This window comes from Balaenoptera physalus, assembly GCF_965194825.1.
Source record: "Balaenoptera physalus genome assembly, chromosome: 5".
Lineage (NCBI taxonomy): Eukaryota > Metazoa > Chordata > Mammalia > Artiodactyla > Balaenopteridae > Balaenoptera > Balaenoptera physalus.
Window position 1 is genome coordinate 76,735,729 of NC_138884.1, and position 21,250 is coordinate 76,756,978.

A 21,250-nucleotide genomic window follows, 5' to 3' on the forward strand; every position below is an offset into this window, starting at 1 on the left:
CCTCTCCCTGCGATCCGACCGAAGCCCGAGCCTCAGCTCCCAGCCCCGCCCGCCCCGGCGGGTGAGCAGACAAGCCTCTCGGGCTGGTGAGTGCTGCTCGGCATGGATCCTCTGTGCGGGAATCTCTCCGCTTTGCCCTCCGCATCCCTGTGGCTGCGCTCTCCTCCATGGCTCCGAAGCTTCCCCCCTCTGCCACCCGCAGTCTCTGCCCACGAAGGGGCTTCCTAGTGCATGGAAACCTTTCCTCCTTCACGCTCCCTCCCCCTGGTGCAGGTCCCGTCCCTATTCTTTTGTCTCTGTTTTTTCTTTTTTCTTTTGCCCTACCCAGGTACGTGGGGAGTTTCTTGCCTTTGGGGAAGTCTGAGGTCTCCTGCCAGTGTTCAGTAGGTGTTCTGTAGGAGTTGTTCCACATGTAGATGTATTTTAGATGTATTTGTGGGGAGAAAGGTGATCTCCACGTCTTACTCCTCGGCCATCTTGAAGGTCCCCCTCAGGTGGTCAGATCTGAGACAAATTTTAAATCTAAAACTGATAAGTTTCTCAAAGTTCCATTTCTACTTAGGTTGTAGAAAACCACAAGAGTACATTGCTCCCGTAGTAACAATGAGAAAAATCTGGAACATCTATAAAATCATAACTTTTCTTAAGTCCATCAGAGAACTGACATCTCAAGACAACCAAAGAAGTGGAATTCAAAAAAGTGACAAGATTATCCTAGGAGAAACAAGATACACAGACTGTTCCCCTTTTGGCAAGACTCAGGGAGAAGAGGTGGCTGCCATAGAAGAGAGTTGGAAGAAACAAGCTAAAATTTTACCAAATTCCTAAAGGCTTAACGTGGCTGTTGTACCAGTATAGTATAACTGGGAGCTATAGACACAAGTTGAGTTTTCACTCAAGCTCTTCTCCATGAGCCTCTAACAGGTATTCACAGGAGTTGAGGGCAGGACAGGGGACCAGAGAGAGCACCCCTCAGTAGCCCAGGTGTGTAGGAAATAATTAGATGCCATTGTAAACAGGTAAAAACCACTGCATGCTTCCCCAACCTTTCTGTCATTCAAAGCAAGAGCCTTATGCTGCTGGGGGAAATACAGCAAAAAATCTCACCTCCAGAGCTCCTTGGGGAGGGGTAGAGGGAAAACCCATCTGCCTTTGGGGGAGGTATATAAAAGCCTCCTTCCTGCCCCCCAGGAACCAGGCAGAGATCCACTGCTTCTAGGGGAAGGATAGAAGCAAAAACCATCTTCCCTGGAGAAGGGGCAAGAAAATCTCTTGGTGCCTGGATCTTGTATCAGTACAAAGCAGAGGTCTACTATTGCTGGGGAAGGGACAGAAAAATATCTCCTGTCCAACAGTACACACCAATATGAGACAGAGTGTTGCTGCCACGGGGGGCAGGGAGGGGAATAGCAGGAATGGTGAGAGGCCCTCCCTGCAAGGCCAAGTGCACAGTCCCTGCCTAAGATTGAGGCTGGACCAGGAGAGTTGAGAATCCCCTCCTGCCCCAGATCAGAAGCTTAGCACCAAGCAACAGGCACCACTGCAACAAGTCCACTGCAGGAGGAGGAGCAGGAAGAGGGAAGGAGAACCCTTTTATCGTGACTGCATACAGGGACTGCTGAAATCTGAGGGTGCAGCAGACATTCAGAAAAAGTTACTCTGGCGCCCGAGCCTTCTCACTAAGCAGAAGGTAAGACAGGGTACCACTGGAAGAATGTGAAGTGTGTGATGCACTGAAGGTAATGACAGCAACAGTAAACCCCAGTGCAGCTCAACCACCGAGTAGATTGACTCACTTCCCCCACAATAATGGCCTGACAGAAGAAGAGGCATGCCCACTTCTGGGATTGAATGCTACTTATCTCTCCTCTTCTTCAAACACAATGCCTGGCAGTCAATGAAAAATAATGAGATACAAAAAAGCAAGGGAAAAAGAAGCCATTGTTTTTTGGTTTTGGTTTTGTTTCCCCTAGTTTTATTGAGATACAAATGACATATAACATTGTATAAGTGGTGGGTGGAGGTGGATCTTGTCCCTCTGGTGGGCAGGGCTGTACTCAGTAAAACTTTAATCTGCTTGTCCACTGATGGGTGGGGCTGTGTTCCCACCCTGTTGGTTGTTTGGCCTGAGGTGACCCAGCACTGGAGCCTACAGGCTGTTTGGTGGGACTAACGGTGGCCTCGGAGAGGGCTCACACCAATGGGTACTTCCTGGAACTGCTGCTGTCGGTGTCCTTATCCCCGCAGTGAGCCCCAGCTGCCCCTGCCTCCGCAGGAGACCCTTCAATACTACCAGCTAGGTCTGGCCCATCACTTATGGGGTCACTGCTTTTTTCCCTGGGTCCTGGCGTGCACAAGACTTTGTGTGAGCCCTCCAAGAGTGGAGTCTCTCTTCCCCCGAGTCCTGTGGAACTCCTGCGACAAAACTAGCCTTCAGAGTTAGATTCTCTGGGGACTCCTCCTCTCGTTGCTGGACCTCCAGGCTGGGAAGCCTGACATGGGGCTCAGAACTTTCACTCCTGTGGGATAACTTCTGTGGTATAATTGTTTTCCAGTCTGTGGGTCGCCCACCTGGTGGGTATGGGATTGAGTTTATCACGATTGTGCCCCTCCTACCGTCTCGCTGTGGCTTCCTCTTTGTCTTTGGATGTAGGATATCCTTTTTTTGGTAGGTGCCAGCGTTTTTTTGTCGATGGTTGTTCAGCAGTTAGTTGTGATTTTGGTGTTTTCGTAGGAAGGGGGTGAGCTTGTGTGCATCTACTCCGCCATCTTGAGCTAATCTCCCACCATCACGATACTTGTATTTACATTCATTAGCCGGCTGGTCACAAGGTCACCTCTAGTAGCAAGGGAAAGTGGGAAAGCAAGTCCATTTCCTCAGCAAACAAAATCTAGGTTCTGTAAACAAGGAAGAAGGGAGTATGTGATATTGGATAGACAATATCAACAGAATCTGCTCTGTGAGTATTCACTGTGACAGTGTATGCAAAAGAAGCTAATATGACATCTGGCACATAATGGATGCTCAGTAACTGTATGTTTTTAAAAAGCTGAAGAGATGGAACTTACTTGAGATGGAATGATAGGAGACGGCCTCTATATCAGAGGTCAGGTTCTCACACTTCAAGAATGACAAATTAAAAGTTTGTACTTGATTTTGTGAATCCTTAAAAATACTCAGCAAAAATAGTGCCATACGCTTGAAGAGCAGAATTAAGAGTTGGAGAGAGGTTGCTGTCTATATATCCTTAACGGGTGGGATGGTTATTGTAAACCTAGAGGAAAGATACTGGGCCAGATGCAGAGAAATAGCAAATGTCACAGGAAATAAGCAAATGCAGAGGTAGCTTCGGTTCTGAAGAGGACTTTTGAGAGGTGCAAGACAAATAGCGTACGGAGTCTGTAAGTGTATTGTATATACACACATGTGCACTCTATAAAGATTTCACAGGCCGCCAAGCCATTCTTCAGAATCATGATATAGGAGAGGCTTCCATACACGAAAACAAATTATCTCAACATATCCCTTCTATCAACTCTGCAAAGTTATTACAAGACGATTAACTTTGTTGCTTTTAAGAAAGTTTAAGGCATAACTTTTAGAGTCTGTGTCTACATAGTCTAAGCAAAGAGAGGAACTGACTTAAACTCTGAGTTTTTTTAACATGATAACCAACCAGTATAATGAATTTAAGCTTACCACAAAATCCTTTCCATAATAATAAATTCTTTTTGTGACATTTCTGACGATAACAATTATAGATCATAATTTTCATCTCTGCTTAATTTCTTGAGGGTGCATGAGTCTACAAGTCAGAAGTATCACAGACACTATCTGAATCCCCAATGCCATTTCCTTTTCTATCTAATGGAAAATGGTGGAGCAGGGTAACTACAAAGATGTACCAGAACATCCCTGTAGGGATAGCAGTTAGGAGAACATATATTTAGTTGATATCATCTTGTTTCAAATAATTGTTTTCAGTCAATATCCAGTTAAGGATCTTTTTTTTTTTTTTTTCCAGTTAGGGATCTTAATCAGGTTGCAAGACAAAAAAGATATGTTTGAAATGATTTCTCACTATGGATGAATTATTAACTGACATTACCATACAGTTAAACATTATAACGAATTATAAACATACAACATAGGAATGTTTCACTTTGACCACCAATCCTTCTTTACCTAAGAGGGTTACTGTATTAGTTTGGATACAAGCTTTGATGCCTTAATAAAGACCCCCAAACAACAGTGATTTCACAGAAGTTTGTCCTTTCTCATATAGAAAATCAGGAAGGTGATCCAGGGCTGGTATAACAGCTTCACAACCACCATGAACCCAGGCTCCTCCTAATCTTATTGTCCTGTCGTCCTGAACATATGACTTTTATCTCATGGCCTGTATTAGTCTGATAGGGCTGCCATAACAAAACACCACATACTGGGGGGCACAAACAACAGAAATTTATTTTCTCACAGTTCTGGAGGCTGGAAGTTCAAGATCAAGGTTCCAACATGGTTGGTTTCTAGTAAGGCCTCTCTTCCTTACTTGCTGGTAACTGCCTTTTTTCTGTGTCCTCACATGAACTTTTTTCTGTGTGTGTGCATATCCCTGGAGTCTCTTCCTCTTCTTATAAGGGAACCAGCCCTATTGGATTAGGGCCTCACCCTTATGACCTCATTTAACCTCAGTTACCTCCTTAAAGGCTGTCTCCAAATACAGTCACGTTGGGAGTTAGGGCTTCAACATATGAATTTTTGGAGGAAACAGTTCATCCGTAACATGGCCCAACATAGCTGTTCTAGCTCCTACCACAATAGCCACATCTCAGCCAGAAGGCAGAGAAGGAAAAAAGGGAAGGGCACAAGTCCTCTCTTTAAGGGCATAGTGAGAAATTTAAACACATCACTTCCACTCAAATCCCATTGGCCAGATACTAATCACATGGTCAAACCTAACTGCAAAGCATGCTGGGAAATAGATGCTTTAGTGAAACTTCCATGTGCCTGGCTTAAATTTCTATTCAGAAGGGAAGAATAGATGTTAGGAGACGACCAGCAGTCTCAGCCACAATTGGAAAGGTTCTGTTGTCCGGTATAATCATATCAGCATCTCCATTTGTCCCTTCTGTCTCCATTTCCGTTTTGTACCCCTCTGGTTCCCCCCAGAGTGTTGGTTCCACTCAGTGCAACATGGGAGAAGCCTGGTACATCCTTAGAACTGAAGGCTTCTTTATGGCATCCATAGAAGACATGGAAGCATCATTAAACCAAAAGTTGTCTTTCCCTTTGGGTATGAGGAGATAAAATATAGAAGGGGATGATGCAACCAGCAATGTAAGGGTAATTAGGGCAGAAGGCAGGGTCAAGGAAGAGAACTGAGATTGGAAATATTAGAGCACTGTGTCTGCTGGTGGGAGTGATAACCCTTTGTCCTATTTTTAAATCTCTCCAACAAGAACAGACCATTTGTGGGGGAGAAGACATTTAGAGCCAGTTGACTTTCTATACTGTTTCACTCTGAGCAAGAACTGCCTCTTGTCTCCTGCTTCCTGTTTCTGGAAAGTGGAATGTCTCCTTTCATTAACATTTTTAATCTGGTTACTCCAAAATTGTGCAATTTCCTGCTATTTCTTCTGTGGTAATCTAGCCAAGTTCTGCTTTGGAGGACTCTCCCCTCTTGCTTTAAGGTTTCCCAAAAGCCCTCCATTTAGCCTTTTACTCTTCCATGCCTTTGTGGGAACACTTTGTTCTGGCACTCATGGAACAGCTAAAAGTGCGTCTTGTTACCTTGGCCCCATTTCAATCAGCAAGTATTTATTGAGCGCTATCTTTGCTCCAATGCTGTTCTAGATCCTGTCGAATATAGACATAAAAGAGTCTGAGGTCTGGAAAGCACCTTAGAGATAGCTGCTCATTTTCCAAATGAGGAAACTGAGGTCCAAGAATAAACAACTTGCCCCAGGGTCATGAGGCTGTTTAGAAAAATAACCTGCTGAGTTTTCCCATTTCCTATTCTCATTAGGATTTATCCTTTGACTGGGAAGATGAAAGAAAGTGTGTGGAACATTATGGCACCTTTTCTAAGCCAAGCTTCATGTTTTCAGTATGTTATGTAAATTGCATCATCTCCCAAAGAACTTAGTAAGATTACTCTGTGAGAATTCAACTAAAAAAAAAAACCCCATAAAGTAATTAAATTATGCACAATAGCTTGTCCTACCCCATGGCACTATCTAGATGAACTAATAATACAAATTCTGGACATGCAAAGCTAAGGACCAGATCCTAGATCCACCAGGTGCTGATACTTTGTAGGGACTCTTGGAGAACAATGGGCCAGGAATCTAGGGGTCTGCCTTACTCTTGGCCTTATGTAAATTGCTACATGTATCTCATTCTACCTTCCAAACAGCCCTGTGAAGTGAATATCACTATCCCCATTTTATAGATGAAAACATCCAGGCTTAAAAGGGGAATTCCTGGGCGGGAGTCTGGCCTGACTGCCAAAAGATCACAATGGAATTCAGGTTTTATTGATGTGTCTTCTTATCCTTAAGTGCTAGAATAAGTCACATCCCCCTCTTCTTTGTACAGCTTTCCAGCACAGAATGGTGCAAGAGCGTGAGACAGAAGCACTTAGGTGGACAGAGGTTTAGCCGTCAAGATGAACTTGATGGTGAGTGCTGGCCCTCAAAGCTGATCTCTCCTTGCAGCTCTAAGGCTCATGCCCTTCCCTGCACAGGAAGAAGAGCTCTTTCAGGATGAGGCAGGATAAGACCCTAACCCTCCAGAGTGGATCTGAGCCCTCTGGAAACAAGCAGGGGCTAGAAAAGACTGTGGGAATTGTGTGGGGATGGGGAGAAGAGGGAAGTAGACCAGAGAAGATGCTCGGGCCAGGTTCCCACCTGAGATGGCTCTGTTTGCCTGAAATGCGATTCCAGGGGAAAGGCAACATTTTGAACCATCTTCTGGACCCATATGATTGCTCTCTTTATGGAACTGAGTTCTGCCTTCGTAACCTTCCAGACATTGCAAGCCTAAGAAAGGAGTTATATATTTGTGTGTACATACAGAAAAAAATGTCTAAAATAATATTCATAAAAAATATGCATGATTAGCTGTGATTAGAGTGGAAGGGTTTGGTGCTTTTTAATTTCTTCTTTCTACTTTCTGTGCTTTTAAAAATAATAAGCCAGAATTATTTTTTAATCGGAAAAAATGAGGTATTTTTTTCATTTTTCATTGTTATTTGGGAAACAGAAACCACCACATGTATCCACTAGCTTCAAATGTGATTGCTGCCTCAGGGATGCTTGGAAGTTTCAAAACGACTTTGTGTGTAAAGTAATATCCTCTGGCCACAAAAACAATTTGAGAAGAAATAGAAGAAAAGAAGATAGAAACCCGGTTTTGAATTTGAGAGTGTGTCTAGGCTATACCAGTCACACATCATACCCTTTCTGGTTCCAAGAACAGGCTGTCTGGTATTTTATGTCCCCACGCAGCATCACCTTCAAACTTCCCCACTATTTGCTCACTGAGCAGTTTACAGCTAATTGTGATTAGCCAGGATCTAGTATAAGAAGCTCACATAACAAATAGGGAAAATGAGTGAGGTTTTCCCAAATCGGAATCCAAGAAGAGAGATGATGATTACTCCACAGGGAGGACCAGGAAGTAGACAAGAATCAAAACAGGTAAGAATCAAAATGCCCCTGAGTATTTTAGAGTGAGGCCAATTCAATTTGGCCTGGAGAACGAAGGCAGGCTAGGGATTTCCTTCTTTGCAGGCCTCTTAGCAGTAAACATGTGAACATCTAACAGGATTTATTTATGTGGTTGTCCTAATAAAGGCACAGAAATAGACTTCATCAATTTCCCAATGTGTGGTTACAGACAGTTCATATTTTACTTTATCTCAAGAGGAAAACAGCACTGGGACCAACCCCATCCTCCCTCTCTACTTCGACTTCCAATGAGTGTGGCTTTTTAAAAACTTCATCACCTATATCTAAAGGTTGTAGTTTTCAGAGTCCAAATTATGTAATGGATCAGGGCTGGATCACTTGAAAAAGAGACCAGGTAGAGGGAGCTGGGGGACCTGGATCAGATTCCTTCCATTTTTGACGAATTGGGTCTTCGTTGGAGAAAGATCACTTTCTTAGGTCGGTGTTGTCCCACAAGTAGCCGCCAGCCACATGTGACTATGTAAATTTATGTTAATTAAATTAGGTATAGGAGTCTCTGGAGGCACACAGACACAGACGGGAAGTTCCTGAGCTTGGACCTTCTCCTGTTTTCATCTTTCTGAGATGTTCGAGAGTGGTAACAAAAAGTATTGGTTACCTCAAAAAAATGGGCAATGAATTTTTCTCTTAAAAGAGTCTACTATCTTTTTGTGTGCACAGGAAAAAGTTTAGAAGGAGACACACTCAATGACTAACAGTGAGACTCAGAGTGGGACTATCCCTCTACCAGAGGGATGGGACGGCCACGGGACAGAAGGAGAATGGGGGTTGGGGAAGGAGACACTGAGGGACTTTCATTTGTTCCCTTATCTACCTCTGGGTTGTTGAGTTTTTTTTTTTTTTTTTTTTGGCTGTGTTGGGTCTTCGTTGCTGCACGGGGGCTTTCTCTAGTTGTGGTGAGCAGGGCTTCTCATTGTGGTGGCTTCTCTTGTTGCAGGGCACGGGCTCTAGGTGCGCAGGCTTCAGTAGTTGTGGTCCACGGGCTCAGTAGTTATGGCTAGCGGGCTCTCGAACACAGGCTCAGTAGTTGTGGCACATGGGTTTAGTTGCTCTGTGGCATGTGGGGTCTTCCCGGACCAGGGCTCGAACCCGTGTCCCCTGCATTGGCAGGTGGATTCTTAACCACTGCACCACCAGGGAAACCCTGGCTGCTGAGATTTTTTTCTTTCATGGGGATGCTATTAATTTTTAATGGGAGAAAACTAATAAAGAGACCTAAAAATAAATAAGCAAGCAAACAAACACATGGATCCAAAATTCTAACCAATCTCATTTTTCTTCTCTAAGAACAAAGATTGTAAAGAATAATAAACAAATGTTTAGGAGGAAATCTTGTTTGTTTCCACCCTCCATATGTTTGGCCTGGTCCAAAGCAGCTGGCGTGGCGTTGTTTACCCACGATGTGTGCGTGACTTTGGTTGGCTTCATGTCCTGGGCTCTGCAATTCTAAAATTAATATGAGGCTAGCTGGAAACTTCCCCTCCTTCAATGCTGTAGAGGCAGAGATTCGAGTTCTTTGATTTGCTTGATAAGTCCTTCCTTGCATTTAAGAGATAACTCTTTGTCTTATTTAGGGGTCAAATTCACTGAGATGCTGAGTTTGCTCTTTATCAATATGGTAAATAGAAACAGAAATGTCCCACCCTGTAAGGTTTAGCTGGCCCATTCTCCTGCCTCCAAGTACTTAACACTAACTTCTACCAATAATATGCCAATATGTGTTACCATTCCCTTGGTCAAGCTGTCGATTTTCTTATTTAAAGGAAATTCGTGAAGTCATTAAGCTCAGAAAATGATACTCTGAGATGTTTTCTCAACTCTTTGTCAACTTCCATTTGTATTTGGCTTTTGATGAATTATGATGTTCCATATACACTAGCTGGGAAGCTTTTAAACTTATTTAACAGTAAAAAGACTTGGATGGTTGAAAATTAGATAGATAGATAGGAAGAATATATCTCTATGATATATACCTATGTATGTCTATATGATATATATATATATAGTCTATGAAGAATAAAGTAGGAAGTTGCTGAAGAAGGTGGAGAGACCCTTAGACAGCACAAGTAAAGTGTAAAACCTGTGAAAGAAGAGCTACATGGAAGGAGGATTGAGTAGGAAGAGCTTCCGCCTACAGTGAGGTCCAGAGAAAGTCTCTGCCAGGCTGATGAGGAGGCTTGAGCAATGGCAACCCATTAGAGGATCCCACGTTGGGCAGGAAAGCCCAGTTCCAGTGCCCCCCACTGCTCAGTCATTGGCAGGGAGTGGCCCAGGCAGCGTGGCCTTGGTGTGAACGCTGCCGTGGATCTGATGGTGGGAGCAGGGGGTTGTCGGTACACAGCCCTCCCCATGGCAGGTTCTCTTGAGGGAGATCTGAACAGTGCAATGTATGGGTCTGCTAGGGCTGCTATAACAAATACCACAAGCTGGGGGGCTGGTACAACTGAAATTTATTTCCTCCTAGTTCTGGAGGCTAGAAGTCAGAGACCAAGGTGTCAGCAGGGTTGGTTTCTTCTGAGGGCCACGAGGGAAGGATGTGTGGCAGGCCTCTCTCCTCGGCTTGTAATGGCATCTTCTCCCTATGTCCCCACATTGTCTTTCTCTATGTGTTTCTGTGACCACAGTTCCCCTTTTAATGAGGACTCTAGTCACTGGATTAGGGCCCATATTGGATGATGACTTCATTTTAACTCAGTTACCTCTGCAAAGACGCTGTCTCTAAGTATGGTCACATTCTGAGATACTGAGGATTAGGACTGCAACACTTGAATGGTGGAGGGGGGAACACAATGCAACCACAACGTGCACCTCCATGCCACCACAATCCACCCCTTACACCACAAAGCTCTGCTTCTCCACACCGGTTCAGGAAGCAGCTCCTCCACGTTTCCCACTGGCCTCTCTTCCTGAGGGAAAACTGAGAAGAGGGAGGTTAGCAGGACAAACCACTGCTCCTTTGGCTGCAGTGGTCTCAGGGCAGCAACAGTTACTCAGCCTCTCCCTCCACCACTATCCATCCTAAACTACCCCCCTCCCAGCAATCACCTCAGCCATTATTGGCGGTTCACCAGATGGTGTGAAGTTTGCCATGCTAATCCCCTACTAATTTACCTGCAGTGAGATTACCATTGAGGGCAGTACAATCTGAAGCAAACATTTTTTTGTTTGCCACCAAAACTGCTTTCAAGATTTCATTCCCTTAAATAATATCCTTTCTCAGAACATCAGAGAATAAGGATCCTGTTTTCCAGTGGAGACTAGCAGTAATTGGAGCCATTTTGAATTTTTAAACTTTCCAAATATAGATGACCATTTCTTGATGAATAATTATATAAAAATTTGAAAACTGGTCATGGTAAAAGGGCAGGGCAGAATATAAGTTTCCTGGTCCATAGTGGGGATACTTCCAATTAATATTTCTGATTCCCTCTTATTTCAACAATAAGTACTTGGCCTTTGCACAGCCAGTTACATTGGAGAGCACTTTTTAAAACCAGGATTTTCCATCACTTAAAAAATGAATTAGCTTTTTCCCTTTGTACTTGTCGCTAATGAGTCATTTTAAAATGTTGAAACTTGTCATTAATAACCTTTCCTGTGTTTGTAGCAAAAAGAGTAGAATCAAGCAGGAGTTCCATGACTATTTACGGAAGCTGTGTTCTGGATTCTTCTTTCAAGATTTCTTAGTTCTGTTTAAAATACAATTTTAAAATACCTGGGTTACAATTATTAAATTTTCTGGGAGGCAGCATAACGGAGTAATGTTTTAGTTCAGTTGCTTTCAGCTGCAAGTAACAGAATACCTCCACTGAGAGTGGTTTTAAACAGAAAGGAATTTAGTAATCTCACAAAACAAGAATTTGAGAGGTAGACGGGCAAGGACAGGGTTGGATCAGCAGATCAGCAGTATCCTTAAGGATGGAAGCTGTTTTCCTCTCTCCACTCTGACATCTTCAAGGTCGGCAGCATAGGTGCAAAAAGGCTGCCACATTCTAGGCAACACATTTATACCCCACAATATCTGGAAGAGAGAGACAATGAAAAAGAGAGAGAGACAGAGATTTCTTTCCAGGCATCTTCTTTTATTAGGAGGGAAAGCCTTCCCCAGAAGTTCCCTCAGCTGACATCTCCTGAGGTCCCATTGGTCAATACTGGATCACACGTTCTAGCTGCAAGGGAGGCAGGAAGGGAACACATCTCCAGCCTCTTCCAGGAAGGAAGGATGGCAGCCAACAGGTTGACCATGCCGAAGTTGATGTGATCAGAACCTCTGGGAGAATGCCAGTTCTTCCACTTAATACCACTATAAACTTGAGCAAGTTATTGATACTTAGTTACTCAGTGCCTTAGTTCCTTCCTCTGCTGTGTGAAGTAAATTCAATGATACATGTAAAGCCCTTTGAGAAAAACAAATATCGTATCTTAATGCATATATGTGGAATCTAGAAAAATGGTACAGATGAACCAATTTGCAGGTCAGGAATAGAGACATAGACATAGAGAACGGACATGTGGACACGGGGGTGGGGGTGGCAAGGGGAGGGTGGGACGAATTGGGAGATTAGGTTTGACATAAATACACTACCATGTGTAAAATAGCTAGCTAGTGGGAACCTGCTGTATAGCACAGGGAGCTCAGCTCCATGCTCTGTGACGACCTAGATGGGTGGGATGGGGGGTGAGGGGTGGGAGGGAGGTCCAAGAGGGAGGGGATATAGGTATACATATAGCTGACTCACTTCATTGTATAGCAGAAACTAACACAATATTGTAAAGCAATTTTACTCCAATAATAATAATTTTAAAAAGCCCTTTATAGTATCTGCCATATGCTGCCTGTTAGGCATCATGGCTATTTGCTAGAATCACAGAGGGTCTCCTGGGGCCTGGGGTTCATCCAGATGCTCTGGCTGAAAATTTGACAGACATGTCAGATTTAAGCTGCTGTAATGTTAAATTTTTATAGGACCCTAACCACGATGGCTGTCTTTAATTCTTCAGACTTAATGCTTAATATTGTCATATATTTTTAAAAGCTTTTAGTTGGCAGCCTTGTCTATTAAACTTATTTCCAAAAAAGCCCTCAGAGACGGAAAAAGTGTCTTTGGGTCCTATGGGAGGTGCCAACCTCCTCCAAGATTCCGTCTACTCCTCTCTCACGTTGCTCCTGCGTCTGACTCCTTGGTCTGTTCTCACTACAGCTTAAAGCAAGTGCTAGTTTCACACAGTCCTATACCTCATCTCAGCTCTGTTTCCCAATCTCCTGGCTTCAAACTAGGGCAAATTCAGGAAGAGGACGGAAAGTAGCTATTAAGATTTTCCTTTAAAATTTGATACACTGTTAAGTGGGATGGAAATTGGCATTCTGAAGTGCAATTTGACACGTGAAATATTTAAATACATAATTCTCTTGACCCAGCAATTCCACTTCTGTGAATGTAAGCAAGAAATAAAGTTCATAAAGCATTGCTTGCCTTAGCAAAAAATTTTTAACAACCTAAATGTCCATTAATAGTAAATATGTTAAATAACTGTGGCATTTCCATATTATGAAATTTCTATATTGGAACATTTTTTAAAACATGAGGGAGATCTTTATGTACTGACATGAAAGGATGCCTACCGTATATTGTTGAGTTTAAAAACAACAAAATACGGACTGTTGTTTATCATATTGTATCAGTTTTCTACTGCTGTTTAACAAACCATCCCAAAAGCTATAGTGCCTTAAAGCAACAATATTTATTCATGATTCTGTGATTTGGCAACTTGAGTTGGGCTCAGCTAGGACAGCTTGTCTCTGCCGTATGTGGTGTTGTCTGTGCTCACTCATATATGAGGCCTAAGCAGAGGTGACGGGGACAGGTCCCTCCACCTGGCCCCTCTCTCTTCCTGTTCTCTCATTCCCAAGGAGGCTAGTCCGGGCTGTTCACATAGCAGCAGCACTCCAAGAGGGTGAGAGCAGAAAAAGGAAATCTGGTAGCTTGCCTCAGGACCCGGACAATGTTATTTCCCCCAGTTTCTATTGGTCAAAGCAAGTTGCAAAGCTAGATCAGAATAAAGGAGTGGAGAAATAGACTTCATCTCTTAATGGGAGTTGCTGTCTCAAAGCTGTCATCCAGGATGCCCCCCGGTCATCCTCACTTCCTGAGATCCATGCCTCTGTATAGTCCCTCCCTTATTGAACCTGGACCAGCTGTGTGATAACAGAGCTTCTGAGGCTAGATCATACCACACCTTGCACCTTCCACCTTGCTCTCTTGGACCTCTCCCTATAGGGGAAGTCAGATGCTATTTCATGAGGAAATTCAAGCAGCCCGTGAAGAGGCCCACATGAAGAGGAAACGAGGCCTCCTGCCAACAGCTGGCACCAATATGTCAGCTGTGGGAGTGAGCCACGGTGGAAGCGAATCTTCCAGCCCCAGTCAGATCTTCAAACAACTGCAGCCCCAGCCAACACGTGACTACAACCTCATGAGAACCCCCAACCCCCCCGGAACCTGGAATCACTTGGTCAAGCCTCTCCCTAATTCCTGGTCCATAGAAGCTGAGAGATAGCAAATGGTTAGTGTTCTTTTAAGCCACAAAATATTAGAGTGATTTGTTACACAGCGTTAGATAATAAGAGATGCAAATAATTTATGACCTCTGTGTGTGTGTGTGTGTGTGTACACACACATAAATATACACATATACAACACAAAGATAAATATTGTCTCTCTATCTATCTATCTATCTATCTAATGATTATCCCTAGAGGCTGGGAACAAGTGAGTGTGTGTTTGTGTGTGTTGTTGATGTTGGGCACTAAGAGGCAGAAAGACATATTTTTTAGTTGAGGCCCTTTTTTCTTCAGACTTGTTTGAGTTTTTTCCCTAAGAATGTTTTACTTCTATAATTTTTTAAACAAAAATAATTTCTCTTGATATTCAAAGCATTTGTATGTACACATGAATATGAGTAACTGGGCTGGGGAAAGAGGTACAAATCCATTTAAGAGTCTTCAGCGGCCCTCTGGCACGATTGCTCTGGACATTTCAGTTCTAATAACTGTGCCGCATGCCCCAGAACATCAGCACAGGCTTGGTGTACCGAAATGAAGGCTCTCTGACCAAGGATAGCATCGAGACTACAGTAATAAGGCAACAACAATGAGATTTAAGCATCCGTTTTCTTTTTAAATGAGGTTTTCCCGAAAAGACAACATCCAACCTAGTCACTGAAATGCAATTAGTACATACAGCTGGATCAAGTTTAGAACACTAAGAATCTGAAAAAACAAACACAAAATGGGGTCCAGCTGTCTGAACCAGTTTAGAGAACGTCACATTTGAAGACAAAATGCAGTTATATGTTTTCCAATCGCTTTTTCATTGCAATGTGGTTTTAAAACTCAACCGACCCAATCACTTCATCAGTGCAGTTGACGAGGCCTTTTCAAAATAAGGAATCTAAAGCCTTTTGTCCCCTGAAAATAGAGATAAGTGTCATAGAGTCTTGGGATTTTTTTTTCCTAAAGTCTGAGATAACTCCACAAATTTCTTTCTGGATTGTAAGAAATCTGAGTTCCCCTTACATTATTATCTTCATTCATAATAGTTATTATTGTGATATTTATTTATTATTTATTAAGTATTTACAGTATCCTCAGGGCTGGAAACAAAATTCTAGAGGAGACTATAGTCTTTGCCTAATAGATTACAGTTTGATCCTCTTCTCTATGACTGTCCCAGAATGTACAATATTTAGTCTCATGGCACTTCACACAGTCCTGAAAGAGGCAGTTTCACCTCAAAGGGAAATATCCTTAACTTAAAAAAAAAAAAAAAAAAAAGCATCTAATAAGAAACTAACAGAACACTGTGAATCAGCTATACTTCAATAAAAAAATTAAAAATCAAAAAAAATTTAAAGCTTAAAGAAATATATATATAAAGACATCTTTCATGGAGCTCATAAGCGGATTGCTCAGAATTTCTAATATTTGTGACTTAGTGGAAGAGTTCAAATCTATGTGTTCTTCCTACTCTGATTAAAAACTTACAGACATTGCAAAGAAAACTGGATTTTTCTTGGTGTAACAACTCGTTTTATTTTTCTTTATTGCCCAACCTCTGCCCCCAAATCCCCTCAAGACAGTAATCTGGGGCACCTAATGTGTATAAATATGAAAAAGACAGCCTTTCCCCAGAGATTGCAAACAGTTTTCCCAGGAACCTGTTAGGAGAAACTGCAGCCCTTGAGAATTAATTTGGGGTTTCTGGCATGCAGGTTTGAGAGCTGGATATCTGATTTGTGTGCCCAGCACCAAGACTCACTGTGGTTTTGAGCAATCCCTTACATCCTTCTAGGCCTTTTCCCTTCAATGACATGATGCTGATTTGTGAGCAAAGCATTGTAAACCTATTATTACATGGATGACGAAAGTGTAGAACAGAAATCCTAGGTATGGAGATGGGACGCATGGCTGTGTGCATTTGTTTGGTTTGACTCAAGGGCAAAGCCGCTTTTTTTTTTTTTTTTTTCCTCTTTTTTGGCTGTGTTGGGTCTTCGTTGCTGCACGCGGGCTTTCTCTAGTTGCTGGGAGCGGGACTACTCTTTTTTGCGGTGCACGGGCTTCTCATTGCAGTGGCTTCTCTTGTTGCAGAGCAAGGGCTCTAGGCGCTCTGGCTTCAGTAGTTGTGGCACACGGGCTTCAGTAGTTGTGGCTTGTGGGCTCTAGAGCGCAGGCTCAGTAGTTGTGGCGCACGGGCTTAGTTGCTCCGCGGCATGTGGGATCTTCCCAGACCAGGGCTCGAACCCATGTGCCCCGCATTGGCAGGCGGATTCTTAACCACTGCGCCACCAGGGAAGTCCCCAAAGCCGCTTAATATAAAATTCCTCAGAGAGTTTTCCTGGATTTTGTTGAAAAATCTAGGCTACAGAAAGACTTCATTTTACCTCTGGTATTGGAGACAAGGCAAACACCTGATTTACACACTTTCTAACTCCAGTGTGAGATTTATTTTCGTGTGCATTTTATACATAGGTATAGAAAAGATGTTTATGAAAGGAACAAGTTAAAATACAAACACAAATTACCGACGTTGGGGGGAGGCGGATGTCTCCTTCTGGTTGAGGACAGAAATCTAGAGCAAGGGGGACTCTCAATACAGCATCTGCGTTCTGAGGAGCTGGACGGAGACCAATGCAGAGCTTCCTGCCACCTTTCCTGAACTATAAGACCCACGAGAGTCTGACTCGTCTAACCAGTGAGAGGGAAGAAAATTGAAGCAAGAAAGCAGAGGCTGGTGTCCTCAGGCCTGGCGTCCCCACATGGCCTGCCTATAACGGGGAGACAAGGGCCACACAGGCACGCCCTCCCTTCATCCGAGAGTCACCAGACAAAAGCCAAGAGGCAAAGGGAAAGAGGCCCTTGCTTTTCAGTGCAACAGCCCAGTACCTCGCGTAGGGGGGGCCCAGGGAAGGACCTGCTCACCCTGTTTCACCAATCAGATTGGTCATTACTTCTCCTCTTGGGAGCAGCAAGATGGGAGCTAAGGAGGTGGCTGGAAGTGAGGTCCCAGATTGCTCCTTCCTGGGGAATGAGCAGGAAGTTCCTTCAGAAATATGGACAGGAAAATAAATGTTTCCGGGCTGTGCCTCAACCCAAATAAACACAACGCCTGTGTGAGTAAACTATCTCATGGGCCTCCCCAATGCCATCCAACACATGCTCACTAGGAACCAAATTAAGATGAGCAGTCAGGGAGGACGTAGCTGGTGATGAGTCACCATATATTTGACGATTCATATGAAACACAAAACGGGCCGCTCCCGCTTAGAAAGAATTCTTGTTCTGAGAGGTCTGGTTTTTCATTCTGGGGGGTTTTTTGGGTATGTTGGCTGTCAGAATTTGGAACACATTTTCCCCTATAAACTGATGTTCTAAATCTAAATGGTGTTTGGTTTCCCAAAGCTGGTCCCCCAAAGTTTTTATAGCAGTACAGTCTCTGCTCTGCCTTACTGTTTTCGTGGGCAACGAATTACAAAATCCAACACGGAAAGTCAGAAATACATCAGTCCTGGGTCCATACCAGTCCGTCCCCCTCTCCTCCCCCCACGTTCCCCTGGGCTGCGGGGTGGCCCTCCCAGAAGCAATAGCAAGTGGTTCCTTGGAAGGGAGACCTTGGTTCGATTCTCTAAGACCACAGTTATTTGCTAATTCTCTACATCTACACAGGGAAAACTATATCTGCCTATGAATAAGGACAAGTAAGTACCTCTCGACAACCATTTAAGAAACTCTTCCTTAAGTGATCTGAATTGAGAGAAAAACAATTTTTTTTCAATTACTCATTCCTTCATTCAACTTAAAAAAAAACCAGGAACCTGGTAGGTACCAGGCCCTGGACACGTAGCTGCGAACAAAATAGACACAGTTCCTGCTTTCATGGAAGGAAACCTAGCTGTAGGTGGAGGGGTGGGTGTGGGAGGGTAAATTATATAAGTTCTATATTAAGCAAATAGGCAAATAAATAATATACTTACAGATCACATCAAGTACTATAGAGGAAATGGGTGTGGGGGGAATATGTCGCTAGGAAATGACATTTGAGCTGAGACCTGAAAGATGAGAAAGAGGCAGGAAGAGAGTGAGTTTGTATGCTTTTGGCAGGGGAGCTAAGGATGGGGGGTGGAGATCAGTACAAGCCAGCCCAGGAATAGCAAAGCTGTGAGATGGAGAAAAGCTGGGAGTGTTCGAGAAACTGAAGCCAAGCTAGTGTCACCGAGGTAACATTGGCGAGGTGAGCGGGGATCAAATTATGCCAAGGCTAGCAGGCCAAGTCGGGGATTTTATATTTCCTCCTTATTGCACTAGAAAGCCTTGAGGCTTTTAGATAGGCTAATGGCATCATCTGAATTACTTTTGAAAAAGTCTGCTCTGGATGGAATGTGGAGTACAGATTTGGTAGACAGCTCAGTAATCCAGGTGAGAGCTGAAGATGGGTCGGCAATTGTGGTAGTGGAAATAGAAGCAGTGGTTGCAGTTGATATCAGCTTTGGAGGTGGAATTGTCAGAACGGACTCATGGATTGGCTGTGCCACTGGAGGGAGAGGCTGCAGCGTTGCTTCTATTTCCACTACAATTGCCGACCCACCTTCAGCTCTCGCCTGGATTACTGAGTTGTCTCCTAGCTGGTGTTTGAAAGGACCATTGGCTGACATAGAAGCAAGAAGAGATGAAGAGTTGCTTTCGGATGGGTGGAGTTGGAGATGGTAGTGAGACTCTGAGAACACGGTCGGAAACTCAGAAAAGAGGTCTGAGCCAGAGATACAAATATGGGAGTTGTTGGCATGGGAGATGGGATTTAAAGCCTCTGGGTGGAGCTTCGGACTCCTCACTGCCTCTCCCATTTGTGGGCACGGGTGGGCAAACTATCAGTTATGTGCTTAGACGAGGAAAAGAAAAGCAATCCATAATGGTTTAAGGAAACCATTTTCTACCTCCTATTTTGATAAATCCATGTTCACCCTAAGCATCTTATAAGAGTAAAAACAAGCCTGAGAGAAAGCTTGCTCAGGTTCTGATTTCTTGATCACAGAATACTGAAATATGGGGGGGAGCGATAAATTAGGAATTTGGGAGTAACATATACATACTACTATATATGAAATAAACAACAAGGGCCTATTGTATAGCACAGGAACTATACTTAATATTTTGTAATAACCTATATGGGAAAAGAATCTGAAAAAGTATATATATATATATATATATATATATATGAATATATATATATATATGTATAACTGAATCACTTTGCTGTAAAACTATCACCTGAAACTAAAATAACTATACTTCAATAAAAAATGAAATAAAAATAATACTGAAATAGCTCCTCTAGCATTTTACATAGCTCAGATTTAATATCCCTCCTTCAAAATGCACCCAAAATGAGAACAGTTTCTCTGCATATAACTGGGCATGTTACTTTTGTGGGACACTCTAAAAATGGGCAATTTTTCCTTGCATGGCGAAGTTGCGTTTGCTTTCCCATGATGATTAAAATACATGAGGATTTAAATTTCATCTAGAGGTTTCTGCTGAGTTGGAGCCTGTCATTCATCTGGAACATCCCACACCACATGGAAAGGACATTCTAAAGCCATGGAGTTTGAGTAGACCCAGGTCCCCATGCTGTGAGCTGCCAGGGAGTGAGTAATTCTGGCTTTGGAAAGGGCATATTTGTAAAGCTAAATTAATACGTCCTGTTTTTCATCTGTGACTTCTCTCTGTTTCCAATAGTCAGCTGTCTTGGTTACATGACCATGCAAAAAAAGTTTTTTGGAGGTTTGTGTGTTTATTGTTTATCCCAGAATGGACTCAAATCTTGGAACCAGTTCAATCAGTACTGATCTAGATGCTCAAAGGAGAGGAAGGAGAAATAAAATCCATCTACCTTACTTACCTTTCCTAATGGAAACCCCCAAAGTGTCTGACCGTTCCCAAATCTACTGTCTTTATTCCCTGCTGGTGAAAAGCTGTGAAGCAGATGAGGAACATGAAAGCCTTCATTACATCAGGTCCTTTCCAATATTTTGGTTTTCATTTCATGCGATAAGGTTGAAAGGCCCATTTGACTGTTATAAATTGCCTCTTCTCATCAAAGAACTCCAAGACCAGATTCTATAAACATATCTGGACACTGTGTTTAGTTGTAAACCACTGGGGAAGAAAAATGAAATGACATCTAAACTAAATGCCCGGCCCCTTTCCAGTCTTCTTTTTTTTATTGCCATAAATCCAGTAAATAAGTCTTTAGTTTCTGTTGAGAATGAAAAGCTGACCAGCCTCAAGTTTAAAGGCGTATGTGGACCCAGAGCAAAGTACCCCCAAGCTCCACCAAACCAAATGCAAACGTCCCAAGGGCAAGCAGCTGCCCTGATGTTGCAAGTCATATATTTACAAAAATGGACAATTTGGACTTTGCTGGGAGGCATCTCCCTGTCTCCTAATAAAAGGTTTTACTTTCATTTGACCAGCGGCCAGCTGCCCTGGGTAACTGCACAAGAGAGCTACATGCTAACAGTTGGAAGTAAAGATGAGGCCAAAAAAAAAAAAAAAAAGTTGCAGTAGGACCCTAGGACTGAAAATACACATGCTGATTTCTTCTCATCAAGCAGAAGTTTCCAGGCTGGAACTTAGAATCGTTCATCCCCTGGATTATTGATTAAAAGAAGCCTGTAACTGTTAGGCCTTTAAAGTCAAAAAGACAAATTTGTGATCAGGCCATAACTGAAGCACACACAGAGGCCAAGAGATTTACAGGGCACTTCCTGGTGGGTAAGTCAGAATCATAGTGGAGAGCCGGGTGACAGCAGTCAGCAGTACCCCCTTGGATTAAAGAGAAGAGAAGGCTCTGGGCTAGGTGTGTCCTATGTACAAGTTACATAAAGGTAGCACCAATTCATAACTCCAGGGAAAGACCACTTAACTAAACAATGAGCCATGTTT

General features: G+C 43.1%; 1 protein-coding gene across 2 annotated transcripts in view; it reads right to left on the minus strand.

Annotated features, from left to right (window-relative positions):
- Positions 1 to 6,813: 6,813 nt before the first annotated feature.
- FIP1L1 (factor interacting with PAPOLA and CPSF1) overlaps positions 6,814 to 21,250 on the minus strand; it is a 313,257-nt gene continuing 298,820 nt past the window's right edge. For both annotated transcript variants that reach the window (XM_082462294.1, XM_082462295.1), the window contains one exon: positions 6,814 to 6,956. In XM_082462294.1, the coding sequence (XP_082318420.1) occupies positions 6,829 to 6,956 (128 nt within the window). In that variant the 3' untranslated portion in view covers positions 6,814 to 6,828. The remainder of the gene's footprint in view (positions 6,957 to 21,250) is intronic.